Genomic DNA, 12,147 nt, shown 5'->3' on the forward strand with positions numbered 1-12,147 from the left:
GCATTTGAAGGCAAAACTGATCTGCCCTTTGTGCATTTCCTTAGTTTTTAATTTTTGATTTTATAGCAATTCTAGATAACAAGAAACCATAAAATTGAAGAGAACTAGAGCTATGAATGCATTTTTAAAAATAAAATTTTAGTGTGGAAAATATGCTCAATTATATTTTATTGGCACATAAATCAGCAATTGGACCACCAAAGTGTGCATGCTTCTTATTGCACATTAACACAAAGATCCTTATATACCATCTTTTTTCCCCTCAAATTTCCTGGGCAAACCTTTTGGTTATAGTTTCAAAATATTAGTGTTATCAGGAACTATACTTTTTTCAACTTAAAAAAATAATTTTCAGACTCCACTATGTGATGGGCATCAACTAAAGGCTGTCCCGTTAAGCTCATCCATTTTCACTGTACATGCGTTCAGTGGTATTTACACATTGCACATGGAGTACGTTTCACAGAGGGAGTGGTGTCCTTCTAGTGCAGTTTACGGTGGCGATACCTGCCTGCTTTTTCTTTCGCTGCATTGGCACAGGCATTGTGCTTATTTTGTTGTAAGTGGTTCCAGTATTTGATCAGTTCACCAGGTTGGAACTGATGGGAGGTAATTAGGTGGCTATATTTACAGCTGGAGTAAGAAACTCGCCAGTGATTGAAGACAAACTCATTGGGTGGAGGCATAGGGTCAATTCGCAGCTTGGCAAGACAGATCCCCACATATACATCCTCTAAATGTAAACGTCTGATGCTTAAGGAGACTTTAAAGATTTTTTCTGCTAAATCTCCAGAAAAAACATACCCAGTTCCGGAGCAGAACACAGGATAACGTTCACTTGGGTACAAATCCGGTGGCATATACCACTTACTGTCTTTGTTCCTGTTAGGTGCATAACCTCGCATTAAATAACCTGTGAAATACTTGTGCCTCGGAGGAAGTTCTGGTTTCAGAAGCTTGTGTATTAAATATTCAGTATTGACAAACATATCACTGTCAGTTTTCATAACATATGGGACATGTGGACAGTAAGATGCGACCCAGTTCATTCCCATCAGAGTTTTAATGGTTAAATTGTAGTAGGTGTCTAAGTATTCTTGCTGAATGATGTCGTGGTACTGCCTGCTTTCCTCTAGTATGGTACGCTGGAGGTATCTGTTTATCTTGATGCTTAAGCCCAGCAGAAAAATACGAACAATTTGGATGCCAGGTGTCAAGCTTTCGTTACCCCAAGTTTGGCGAATAGCTTGTCTGGCTTCCACCTGGCCTGGCTCTGCAGCTATGAGCAATATCAGAAAAGGGGTCTTCTCCTGGCACTTCCCGGGCTCGTTGATGATGTATTTGAAGTGGTACGAAGTCGGGTGCCCAGTACCTTTCTCGCTGTAAATACTCCCATTGGCACTGAGGGTGTTTTCCAAACCAGTGACTCCTTGCGGTGACAGCTCCGTGTTGTTGGAGTTGGTGACGGTTTGAGGCCTGAGCGTCTGAGGTACAGCGTCTCTCCACACGTTCCTTAGGGAGCTGTGGTTTGTCTCGCTTTTTGTGGATCTAAATCCTCGTATAGTATAAGCCATGGGATTTTCTTTGAATCCAGCCCTGCCTGGCAGCCAGTCGTGATGATTAAAGAACAGAAACATCGCGAAAAGGAATACGAGAGAGATCAGGCCAATGAGGTGGGTGCGAAACAGGGACCTTTTGGTATTCCAGGTCATCTTTGCAAAGCAGCAGTGTCGTCTTCTCCACTGCAGCATATTGTAAGAATCCAGTGATGGGATGTGAGACAATGGCCAAGCAAAATGCTTTTCCAGTTGTTTTTTAATCCACTGCTATTCTTTGGTGCTCATTTTCTTTTGTTCATGTTGAGTAACTGTCTGCAAATGTCTCACTCTGCAAAGATTTAAAAAAAAGAAAATCAGAAATCTTTAATTCTACACAGTCATCATATAAAAGGTTACAAGGAGAATATAGATATAAAATTGAGTTTATTTTTTTTGAAAAAACAGCCCATGTTAATATAAGCAAGGTTTGATTTATGCTAAAAGCCATCCTTGGTTTGTGGTTAAAGTTGGCTTGGTTTGTTAGCTTTTAAAATTTCTTTGTTTTCACAGTAGAAATCTTGATTAACATCCTGGGTACCAAAGATAAAAAGGAAAAAAATAAAAACAGTTGATCCCATTAGCAGAAAAACTGTGAAGTTAGACGTAAATAGCTTCATGTCTATTGAGTGTGAAATCCTTGTACAGTGTTTGAGAAGGACTGAATGAAGGGGCCTTGATACCAGATGGAAGGTTTATTGGCATTAATTAAAATTGATTTGACATGCAGAGGCTAGTATGGCTCACAGTTTAAAACCCCTTTTTGTAAAATGGTCATGTATCGGTGGTGGGACAGACGGCGCAAGGTTGATGGTGGCAGAGTTGTGTTAGTCACAGTACACTGCTTGGTGTGTGTCCGCCGGCCCTGGCTGTGTTCAGAAAGTCAATGAGAAGATGCACCTGTCAAAATTAATTTTCAGGGTCCAGTAACCTCACTGCACAGCCCTCAGATGGTAATGCAGGATAACATTTTCAGTCACCTTTTTAGGCACCTTTAGCCTCCTACTCCACAGTGAAGGAAAATATTGAATGGAGCGCTTGGCTGTTGTGCCAGGCTCATATGCAGCTGAATTAAAATTAAGCTGTTGATTTCTAGTAGGCAGAGATCTTGGGTAAATGTTCATATTAACTGGAAGTAAAATTGCACAGCACAAGTTAGTTTCTGGCAAACTGTCTGATGGACATGATTTTTTTTTTTTTCTCTATAAATTTATATATAACTACTCTCCTTCTGGTATCATACAGAAATTTCAAGTGTCGTTACTAGCAGCTGTAACAGCAGGAAGAAGTGCCAGCCTGTGCTTCATTCTCTGAAATTTTTTTCATATCCAAGAACAGAGTCAATATGGCAGCTTCATGATGCTGCATATTAAAAGCTGATCACATAATCTCATAAATGACCCTTTCACTGCACAGTAGCAATTCGTTTGTGATTTTCAATTTGCTCTAATTTATTTCTGGGCCCTGGGGTTTTGTATAGGAAAAAGGATGACAGTTGAACAAGAATCCCTAGAAAATGCTATTTCTAATATAAATGTGTAATTTATTAATTGCTTTGCTATCTTCTAAAAACAATGTTTGGATTAATTTCAGCACTTAAAAACTAAGGAATATGTTATATGGGGAACTGCAGGGTTTTGCATTGTGAGGAAGTAATTTAAGATGAGCTGGCGGTTGAGCAGTGTGTTATTAAATGGTGTGTGTGAGTCTTGACATTCCCTCTGCCTGGCTCATGTAAGGGAAAAGCTGTGTTTCAGAAGGGTAAGGAGAGACTTATAACCGATCTTTATTTTAATTACTGTATGTCAGTGTATACATAAACAAAATAGCAGGTATGCAGCGGGTGCCTCATTGGCAGCCTCTGGAAGCAAGGGGGAGGCAGCGCTGCACCGCTCGGAGCTGTCTCTCAGCAACCCTCCGCCAGGCGGAGCGGTACGGGGGGACTTCGGCTGTGCTGGGTGACAATGGCCCTTAATTCTCTTCCTTGAAATAGCAAAATATTTGCCTAGTGATCTATTAAGCACTTCCCTGTCGTTGTGCTGTTACACAACATTCATGAGTTTTGTTTTTAAGCTCAGTGAAAGTATTGCAGATTTTTTTTTTTTTTAAACTTCTTGGGACTGATGCCACTTACTGGAGACGGAGCTATCTTTCTAAAAATTATTTTCCAGTTCACAGCTGTTAAAGACGTGTGTCTAAAGTATGTAGCTTGATCATTAACCTGAAATTCCACGCTACTCTTTTTCTGCTACTTTAACTTGGGCATTATACTTAAGAAAAGAAAATAAGCCTCGAATGTAGAGTGCTTAACGCTTATCTGACCAGTTGCACCTGCTTTTGCATGCTTAGGAAATGCCCTCAAAACTAATAATTTTTAGTTACTCTGCAGTGTGCAGTGAGTTTCAAATGAACACTTAGCTGTTTAGGAAGAACATCTCTGCATAAGCAAACGTAACAAAGCGTAGCCGAGATCTCAAGGAAATTAATTGATACCAGTTTGGAGGGCGACAGTGGGAGTATTTGATTAATTATCGTTCCATGGCATGCGGACGCGGTTTAGGAAGAAAGTCAAACCCAGAATCTCATGAATGTAGAGTAGCAGCTACAATTCAGGTTTTGTCACACTGAATTGTTCCACTTCTAGAACTGCAGTCATTAGATGCAAATACTTCAGCAAATCTGTACTGCACTACTAATCTGTGTTTAGTTTTTAATTGAGGTAGTGTTTGGTTTTGCATCTACTTTCATACAGCAGTACCTGAAAGTGAGAATCTTAAGTTCTGTAAATATTTGTGTAAACTGAGAACTGTTTCAGATGCTGTCTTTCCACAATGCACTGAGAAAGTGTCCCAGAAAAGGCAGTTGTAATGGCCGAAACCTTTTTTTTTTTTTTTAAAAGACTGCATGCTCACACTGTGCACATTAAAATGAGTTTTACAGTGAGGGACAGGCAGGGCTACAACCATAAGAAATTTTAAAAGTAATTTCTCACATAGATATTTGGTTAACTTTTCAAGGTGGGAGCTTCCTATAAAATCTTAAATCTCTGTTTGCCCTTTAAAGAGGCATTCTATGAATAGGGGAAGGAAAAACCAAATAACTTTGTAGCTCATTTTCTTGGTAATTCAGGTGTAAAACATTTCCAAACATGCAGCGCACATTAAGCATTTGAAATACAGCAATAGTAATTGGACCTTTGAAAAAATACCACATGCTAGCATGCATTGTTTAAAAATAATGTAAACAGCTTTCAATATATATTAAACCCACCATCAAATAGTATCGTAAAACTGTTATTTTCTCTTTAATTAGGGTTAGAGCATTACTGCTTTTGCCCAAATATTTCAAATTTCATTTCACAGAAGGCTGATGAACAGGCACCAGCCACTGGCTGATAAGAAAACCAAAGTACAGCAAAAGCTCTCCCTATGCAATCACCTTGTCCTCTGAAATTGTGGTGTTTCCTGGAAGTCTGCAGTTGGAAGATATGATTTATAATAGTTCTCCTTCATTTTTGGTACTTGGCTGTGCAGTCACTGATGCATTATCAACTGCCAAGTATATAAACTGCGAATGCTTCTTGAATCTTTATTTGTGGTCTGTGCTCTGCTGGTGTTTCAGTTCTTTGTACTTTCAGTTCTGCTCTATAATTACAGCTTTGCAGATGGAAGCATTCGACTTCCTATTCACACGTCCTGGGTTTTCATATTTTGATTAGCTGTGTGGGCAAACTCTTTAATTAGAGGGAAGATTTCAAAAGGCAGCCTGAGTCGGTGTTCTAATAAACAGCAGCAGCAGTGGCACATCAGGCCTCGCTCGCATGGTGTGCCTGAGTGCACCGACAAACTGCGTTTGTCTTTTCCACAAGACAGTGCTGGGGGTGAGGTTTGTGCAGGTTTTCAAATGTCGGGTATGAAAGTCCCACCACTGGCTAGGTGTGCTTCTCCAGCAGTATTGCCTGAGGGCACAGTTTTTGTTTTAAAAGTTCTGGAAAATGACTCTGCCATCTAAATGTCTGAAAAGTGGTCTGAAGCCAGGGACTGTGGTATGCTGCACCCTCAGCTATGTGAACTCTGCAGCTGCAGTTGGTTTATTGCATGTTAGCACTGCCTTGGGCAAGGAAAGCACACTTATGTTGACAATGTGATGATTTATTGTAGCTTATTGGTAGCTTCTGCAGATATGCGCTTTCCTTCTGTGGTGTATTGAATTCCTATAGATTTAGGTCTTAAATTTGTATTGCAAATATTCATCTAGTTTGTTTGCCGCTAGTGGTGAGGTCTTTAAATTTCAATAATAAATAGAAATAAATGGCAATTAGATGGAATGTCATTTTACAGTCCAAGCTAAACAGTCAGTGTTTTCGTATTAAACAGAAACTGAAATGATGGCATGAGATAGTGACGTGCTCACCATTTTGAGTGTGTAGTGTTTGAAGGTTTCCTTTCGGGATGTCAGGGGAGCCTGACGTTATGTGTAAAATGTGCCCGATTGCACTGCTGATGGTTTAAATCATGTCCAATCTTTTGCATGCTCCCAGTTTATGCTTGGCTGGTATTCGCCTGATGACATTTTACTTGTGTTTCAGGGGGGAAAAGCAAACATAAAAAGGTCTGAAGGTACTTTTAAGATAATACAATTTGCCTCTGTGGTCTGTTTCGATGGTTCAGTGCTCTGTTTGTCACATTGTGGCCATTTTACCAGGGCTTCAGGATTAGTTCAGATAAGGATTAATTCTGACCTAGTTTGAGAGGATTTCTAACTGGTTTTTCCATATTGGAAGGGTTTGAGTTTTGTAATTTCTCAGTTAAAAGCCATCATTACAGTAGCAACATTATCCCGTTAATCCCTCCTCTCCGTCCACTCCAGCCGTGTGCAGACTGAAAGCAATGCATTTGGTAAGCGTGAGATAGTGACATTGTGCTGGGGGAGAGGAAAACCTGCTCGAGTCCTTTCTCCCTGGTCAGACACATGTTATCTCAGGGCTCCGCAAGTTAGGAGCGATCACTATCTGTAATGGCTGAAAAGGTAACAGACAAACGAACGCACATCACGCACGAGGGTTTGACATACCTTCCTTGGTCAGGCCATTTATGGTGCGAGGATTATACCCACAGAAAATAGTTTTGGCACACCATCACTTCAGCAAAAACGATGCTATTGAACATGCACACATCCCCCACCCGTCTGCTTCCTGCGGTTGCTGTTCACGGTATCCCATCTGTCCGTCTGTCTGCCCGTTGCTGTGTTACCTTCCTCGCTCGTGAGCGTTGTCCTTGTCTCGGGGCTTTTTGTTCATCCTGCAAACAAAAGGACAGTGGCTGTCGTTTCTGTTCTGATGGGGGCTGTCTGGCGTTCGCGGCCGATGTATCGGAGCTTTCACAGCTGGTGTTTCCCTGGTCGGACAATGCAGGGCTGTGTTCTCCCCTCCTCAGTATCCATATTTCTAATGGGAGTGTTCGCAGGGAGTGCTTGCCTGTCGTGGTTCAGCTGCCTTCTGTAATAGGATTTCCCTCTGTTCCTTCCTTCATTGTTGCTAGGCAGTAATAGAAATGGTTTTGAGCTGTTTTAACCGAGGATTCTGGTCTATAAAATCCATTCCGTAGCTGTTCAGCTGCTGCACAGGCAGGCAGCAGTTTAAATGTGGAGTTTGACAGATGCTGTCTTCTGACAGAGCAGAATTGAACGTCATTGCCTGGCTGAGTCCCACGTGATTGTTTGCATTCATTTTGACTAAATCCGAAGGCAGCCGGAAAGCTTCACAGGCTCCTGCTCCAATGTGATAGATGATACATGCTCAGTTCAAGCACAGTGATAGGTGAATAGTATAAAAATTGTATGATTATTAAATGAATGATTGAGGGTTTTTTTCAAATTGTTTTCACTTTTCCTTGACACTGTAACTTATGATTCTCTAGGGGATTTTTAATGTTAGACGTTCTATTCCTGTATTCCAAAAGCTGTTCTGCAGTGCAAAGGAATTACAAGCATTGAAATACCAAAGTGTGATTTAACCCCTTGGGCTCTCCCTGAGTATAAATCTTTTGTGCCTTCATGCCAAAGAAGAAAATGTGTTTCTTTGCTTATACTTCCTTTACACATGCTTACTCTCTAAAAGCTGCTTTTTGTAGCCTTGTGTTGGTCAGTTAAGCTGGACTGCACTGATGTGTAAGCACATGCTGTTAAGCTGCCTTTCTGCTGTTAGTGGCTTTCTGCCTTGGTAAAGGTTGAAGCCTGGTATTGCAGAATTGGGGACACTTTATTTCAATTATTGATGGATCTAAAAGGTCTTTTGTCTGTTAGAGACATAGCTGTATTACAGAATTGGTCTTTATGGCCCTAATGAAACTTGTGTTCCTTTCATTTCTGTCCTTTCAGTGACCGACCCTTCTGTGCTGAAGTATCTTATTACATTATACTATACTGTAACATACATATTATGTATGTTATAAATAAAATATCACAATAGATAGCTCAGAAAATGGAAAACTACCAGCATACTTACCCAGTATTTACTAGTCACTGTGTTTGTCCGCTCTATTTGGAAAAGTTAACAACTAGCTCTTCAGACTGGTGGGTTTCTTGGGGGTTTCTTTTGTTTGTTTGTTGAAGCCAAAGGATTAAGAAAATACGTTTGCTCTATCATATGGTATCTCTGATGAGTAGGATTGGGGTAGGTACATCCTTTACTGGCAGATAAAGCTTCCCCAGGCAGTCACTGCGTTTTACTATTGTAGATGCATCTTCTAGTAATTTACTAGAAACATTAATCAGATTTGTATCTTCCTATCTAAATCACCTATGTGCCCTAACTTTCTCTGTTAATCTTCATCTTGGTTTTAATGTATGCATTTCCTATCCTAATGACAATTTCCACAAATCCTATGATCCAATTTGAGGACATTTTAGGAGCATGGGCATGTTGCCTAAATATTAATTATAAGTGTAATTAGCAAATCAGTAAAGACTTGTATCTCCTCTGCTTTAAAAATGTTGTATTTAAATAATGGAGGGGGGTCAGTGGGGCAGAGGAGAGACCTGTGTCCAGCATCACTTAATGTTGTGGGACATTTATGAGTAATTGAGAATCAGTGCTTTGAAAGGTTGCATGTGTGCTCAGTCTAAACACACAAACTTTTCTTATCCTTACCCTGTGTAATATACAGAACTTTATCTAATCTGCTGCTGTATGTATACAAGCATGTGATAGAGTTTGGCTAGGATTGTAAATTTGCTGCATTCTGGGCTATGAGTAGGAAATAAGTGAAATATTCACGTAGTTAATTTACACATGTTGATTTACATAGAAGCAGGTAATGTTTTTTTCAAATATCAGCATGCAAATCTGCCCTCTTATTTCTGAATTTTCAGACAGGACACATAATGTTGTATTTGGGAAAGAAGTATAAATCTCAACAGAATGGTTATTAAAATCCATAGTGTTTTAATTTATTTACTACTGCTTCACTGTACCTGAAGTGTATCTCCGAAGGTTTGGGAGTTGCATGGATTATATTTACATATTGAGGAGGGCAGAGCTCTTCATGTTTTTTTTAATAAATGCTCATTAGTAAATACTAAAGCTGCAAAAATCCCAGGGGCATTTTTTTCTGAATAGAATCTGTTTAAAAGTAAATTTAGAAGGGAACAGACATGAACTTTGTCTTTAATTATATGGCCGTATCACTTGCGCATAGCTTGTAAAGTTTGGACAGAGCTATTGCCTATTGATAACAAGTAATGGGACAAGAGGAGATGGCCTCAAGTTGTACCAGGGGAGGTTTAGGCTAGATATTAGAAAAAACTTCTTCACTGAAAGAGTGATCAGGCATTGGAACAGGCTGCCCAGGGAAGTGGTGGAGTCACCATCCCTGGAGGCGTTCAAGAAACGTGTAGATGTGGTGCTTAGGGACATGGTTTAGTGGGTTGGGTGGTGTTGGGTTGGACTTGATGATCCTTGAGGTCTTTTCCAACCTTAATGATTCTATGATAGGTGTAAAATGTGTCATCTTGCCATGTGAACAAATTGAATATTGAATTCTTAAATCTTAATGAACAATTTTGGTTGTTCTCTCATTCTTTGCTTTTAAAGGATGAGCACATCTTTCTTCATCTGACAGAAAAGTAAGGGAAAACTGATTTTTCTACTACTTTAGGTGTGACAGGTGTAGCTTTAGAGAGTCAAAGGTTCAGGAAGAAATTAGTTTTCTTTTATAGCGTTCTCTTCTTTACTGCTTTTATATGATGCTGTTTGTTTCCGCGTGTTTCAGGAGGGCAGAGCTTGCTTTGTACTGGAAATATGACCTGAAGGTTTTGGTAATCTTGCTGGGCTGGAGGTTGGAATGAGCTTTATTTTGGCTAAATCTCACCACGAAGGGTCAGTGGATTGCTTGTTCTTGATCCAGGGAGTAGTGTGTTCTGTAATGTTACTATGGTTACATCCTAAATTAGAAGCTGCAATGTTGGTGTTTGAAATGCTGCCCTCTATTAAAACTATAAAGGAGTTACTCCAATGTGAAGATGTGCAGCCTGTGCGTAAGGAACACGACAGAGTTACCGTGACCAGTGCAAGCCTGGCTGTGCAGCGGGTTCTGCAAAGCCAGCAGCAGTGCAAGGGGTCAGAAAAGATGTGTGCTTAGTGTAGACCTGTGCATGTGACAGCTGTGAACTACGCAAAATGTACTTATGCAAAACAAAAGTGTGTATACAGGTTTGGAATACTTTCTTCAAAATACTTTAACCCCCTACATGTAATTTTTAGAGGGTATCAGCAGAATCTTGTCTGACTGGTTTTAAAATAAATGAGACCCTAAGGTTGAGCCATTAAATAAAGTTATGTCTTGGCAGCATTAGCAGGCATGGCTCAAATCAGTTTAGAGCGGCTGCAATAGTCAGGTGCGCACCGCTTGGTAATGTTCTGCCTGCTGGCCACGAGTCCCATGGAAGTTAAACTAAATACGTACATCATAGCTGACCTGTCAGCTAAATGCTCCCATGTGGACCCACTGTGCTTTCTGGATACTCCATGAACACTTTGCAAAGTTGATTGCATTTTATCATAGTAAAATGTAGTATTATTTCAGCTGTAATGTGCTGAAAACCTTTCAAGTGACAGTTCAAAGTTATTAATGGCAACATTTTCAAGGTTGGTTATTTTTGCTTTTAAACTTTTTTTTTCCTTCTGGAAATGTGTTAATACAGAATGTCATAAATACTTTGTTTTAATTTTCTGTGTTAAGAATTATGTATCTGGCCAGTTGCCATTCTTCTCTTTGCTTCAAAAGGAATGCTTCTCCAATAGGTCACTTGGAGCGAAGAAGACGGGGTTGTACTTGTAATTTGTTTGGTTCCTTTGTGATTGCAACACAGTTCTTAACTATCGCAAGCATGTTAGTAACTGGATGAAAAACAGCAGTCTAGAAACGACCACAAGTGTCGGTATTGCCTGCCTTATTTTCACCATTGCTTAGGTGATTGTGAAACCCAGTTTACGCTTGCTGCATTTTTTATAAATGGTCAAGACTTTGTTCTAGTCACACCCAAGCCATAAACTAGTGACGGCATTAATCTTTGGGTGTCTCCAGTATAAAACATAAATGCAGCAATCTGCATCAGTCTGAAATGGTGATAGAACTAGAAAAAGTTTCCAGTTATTCTGAAACATGCATGTTTTGTTTGCTAATGAGTAGTTAATTGTTATGTCATTCGATAAGGAATATAAGCACATCACCTAACTTTGCAAAGTTGTGAGAGAGAGAAAAGACCAAATGATCTTTTCAAGACAGGTGGGTGTTTCTTATTCCCTCTGCTTTAGGAAACATTTCAAAGGGATGTTTCATAATTCTAAAGCTTACATTTTTTTATTAAGTAGACTGACATTCTAGGTACCCAGCTGGAATTCAGTCCATTCTCCTGTCACAGCTTCCTTTGAGGCACTTGAGTTTTGCGTGCTTCCAAATTCACTTGAAAAGCCAAACTGCAGAATGGTTTCTATCTGCTTCATTTCTGTTCTGGTTCTGTATGTTATGCAAATTTTGCATATTGGACTCCTGTCCAGGCACATTTCGTTCCTCAATCGTGTGTTGTTTGCTTTATCACATGTTCTTTCTTTTCTGTATTCTGATTTTTCATGTCTTCCCCCAGGCTTTGCATCCGGTTATTGCTGATCTCAAGTGCTAAATGCAGATTTTTTTTTTTTTTTTTTCCCCCCCGGGGGATGGACAACATAATTTCATTTGTATTGTGCAGTACTTTTGGTTGTGTGGTTCTCCCCTGATGAACTGACAATCTAGTGCCCCCAGTAATGTTTTCTGCCTGTCACAAGTGTTTCCTTTTGCATTCTGAGGAGAGCAGGGACTTTATGAAGCTTTGATTGAGCACAGCAGGGGAGAGAAGGCTGACCAGCAGAAGTACCAAATGCTCACAGGCAGTTTAAAGAACAACTGCGGAAAATAGACTTATGTTTTTCCCCACCTTATGACTTGCTTCATTCCATCTGCCTGCATTATATGATGAAGTTACCCCTAACACCCACCCTCACACCCCCAGCATG

The 12,147-nt window shown here is 40.0% G+C and overlaps 1 protein-coding gene across 1 annotated transcript; it reads right to left on the reverse strand.

Moving 5' to 3' along the window:
* Nucleotides 1-345: 345 nt before the first annotated feature.
* Nucleotides 346-6,896, reverse strand: B3GALT2 (UDP-Gal:betaGlcNAc beta 1,3-galactosyltransferase, polypeptide 2). The gene is made up of 2 exons (XM_010074566.1): nucleotides 6,669-6,896; nucleotides 346-1,885 (listed from the first exon to the last, which is right to left on the reverse strand). The coding sequence occupies exon 2, from the start codon at nucleotides 1,749-1,751 to the stop codon at nucleotides 483-485; it is 1,269 nt and encodes a 422-aa protein (XP_010072868.1). The 5' UTR covers nucleotides 1,752-1,885; nucleotides 6,669-6,896; the 3' UTR covers nucleotides 346-482.
* Between the last annotated feature and the right edge of the window lie 5,251 nt (nucleotides 6,897-12,147).

The sequence above is a fragment of the Pterocles gutturalis genome, unplaced genomic scaffold (assembly GCF_000699245.1).
Source record: "Pterocles gutturalis isolate BGI_N339 unplaced genomic scaffold, ASM69924v1 scaffold27172, whole genome shotgun sequence".
Classification (NCBI taxonomy): domain Eukaryota; kingdom Metazoa; phylum Chordata; class Aves; order Pterocliformes; family Pteroclidae; genus Pterocles; species Pterocles gutturalis.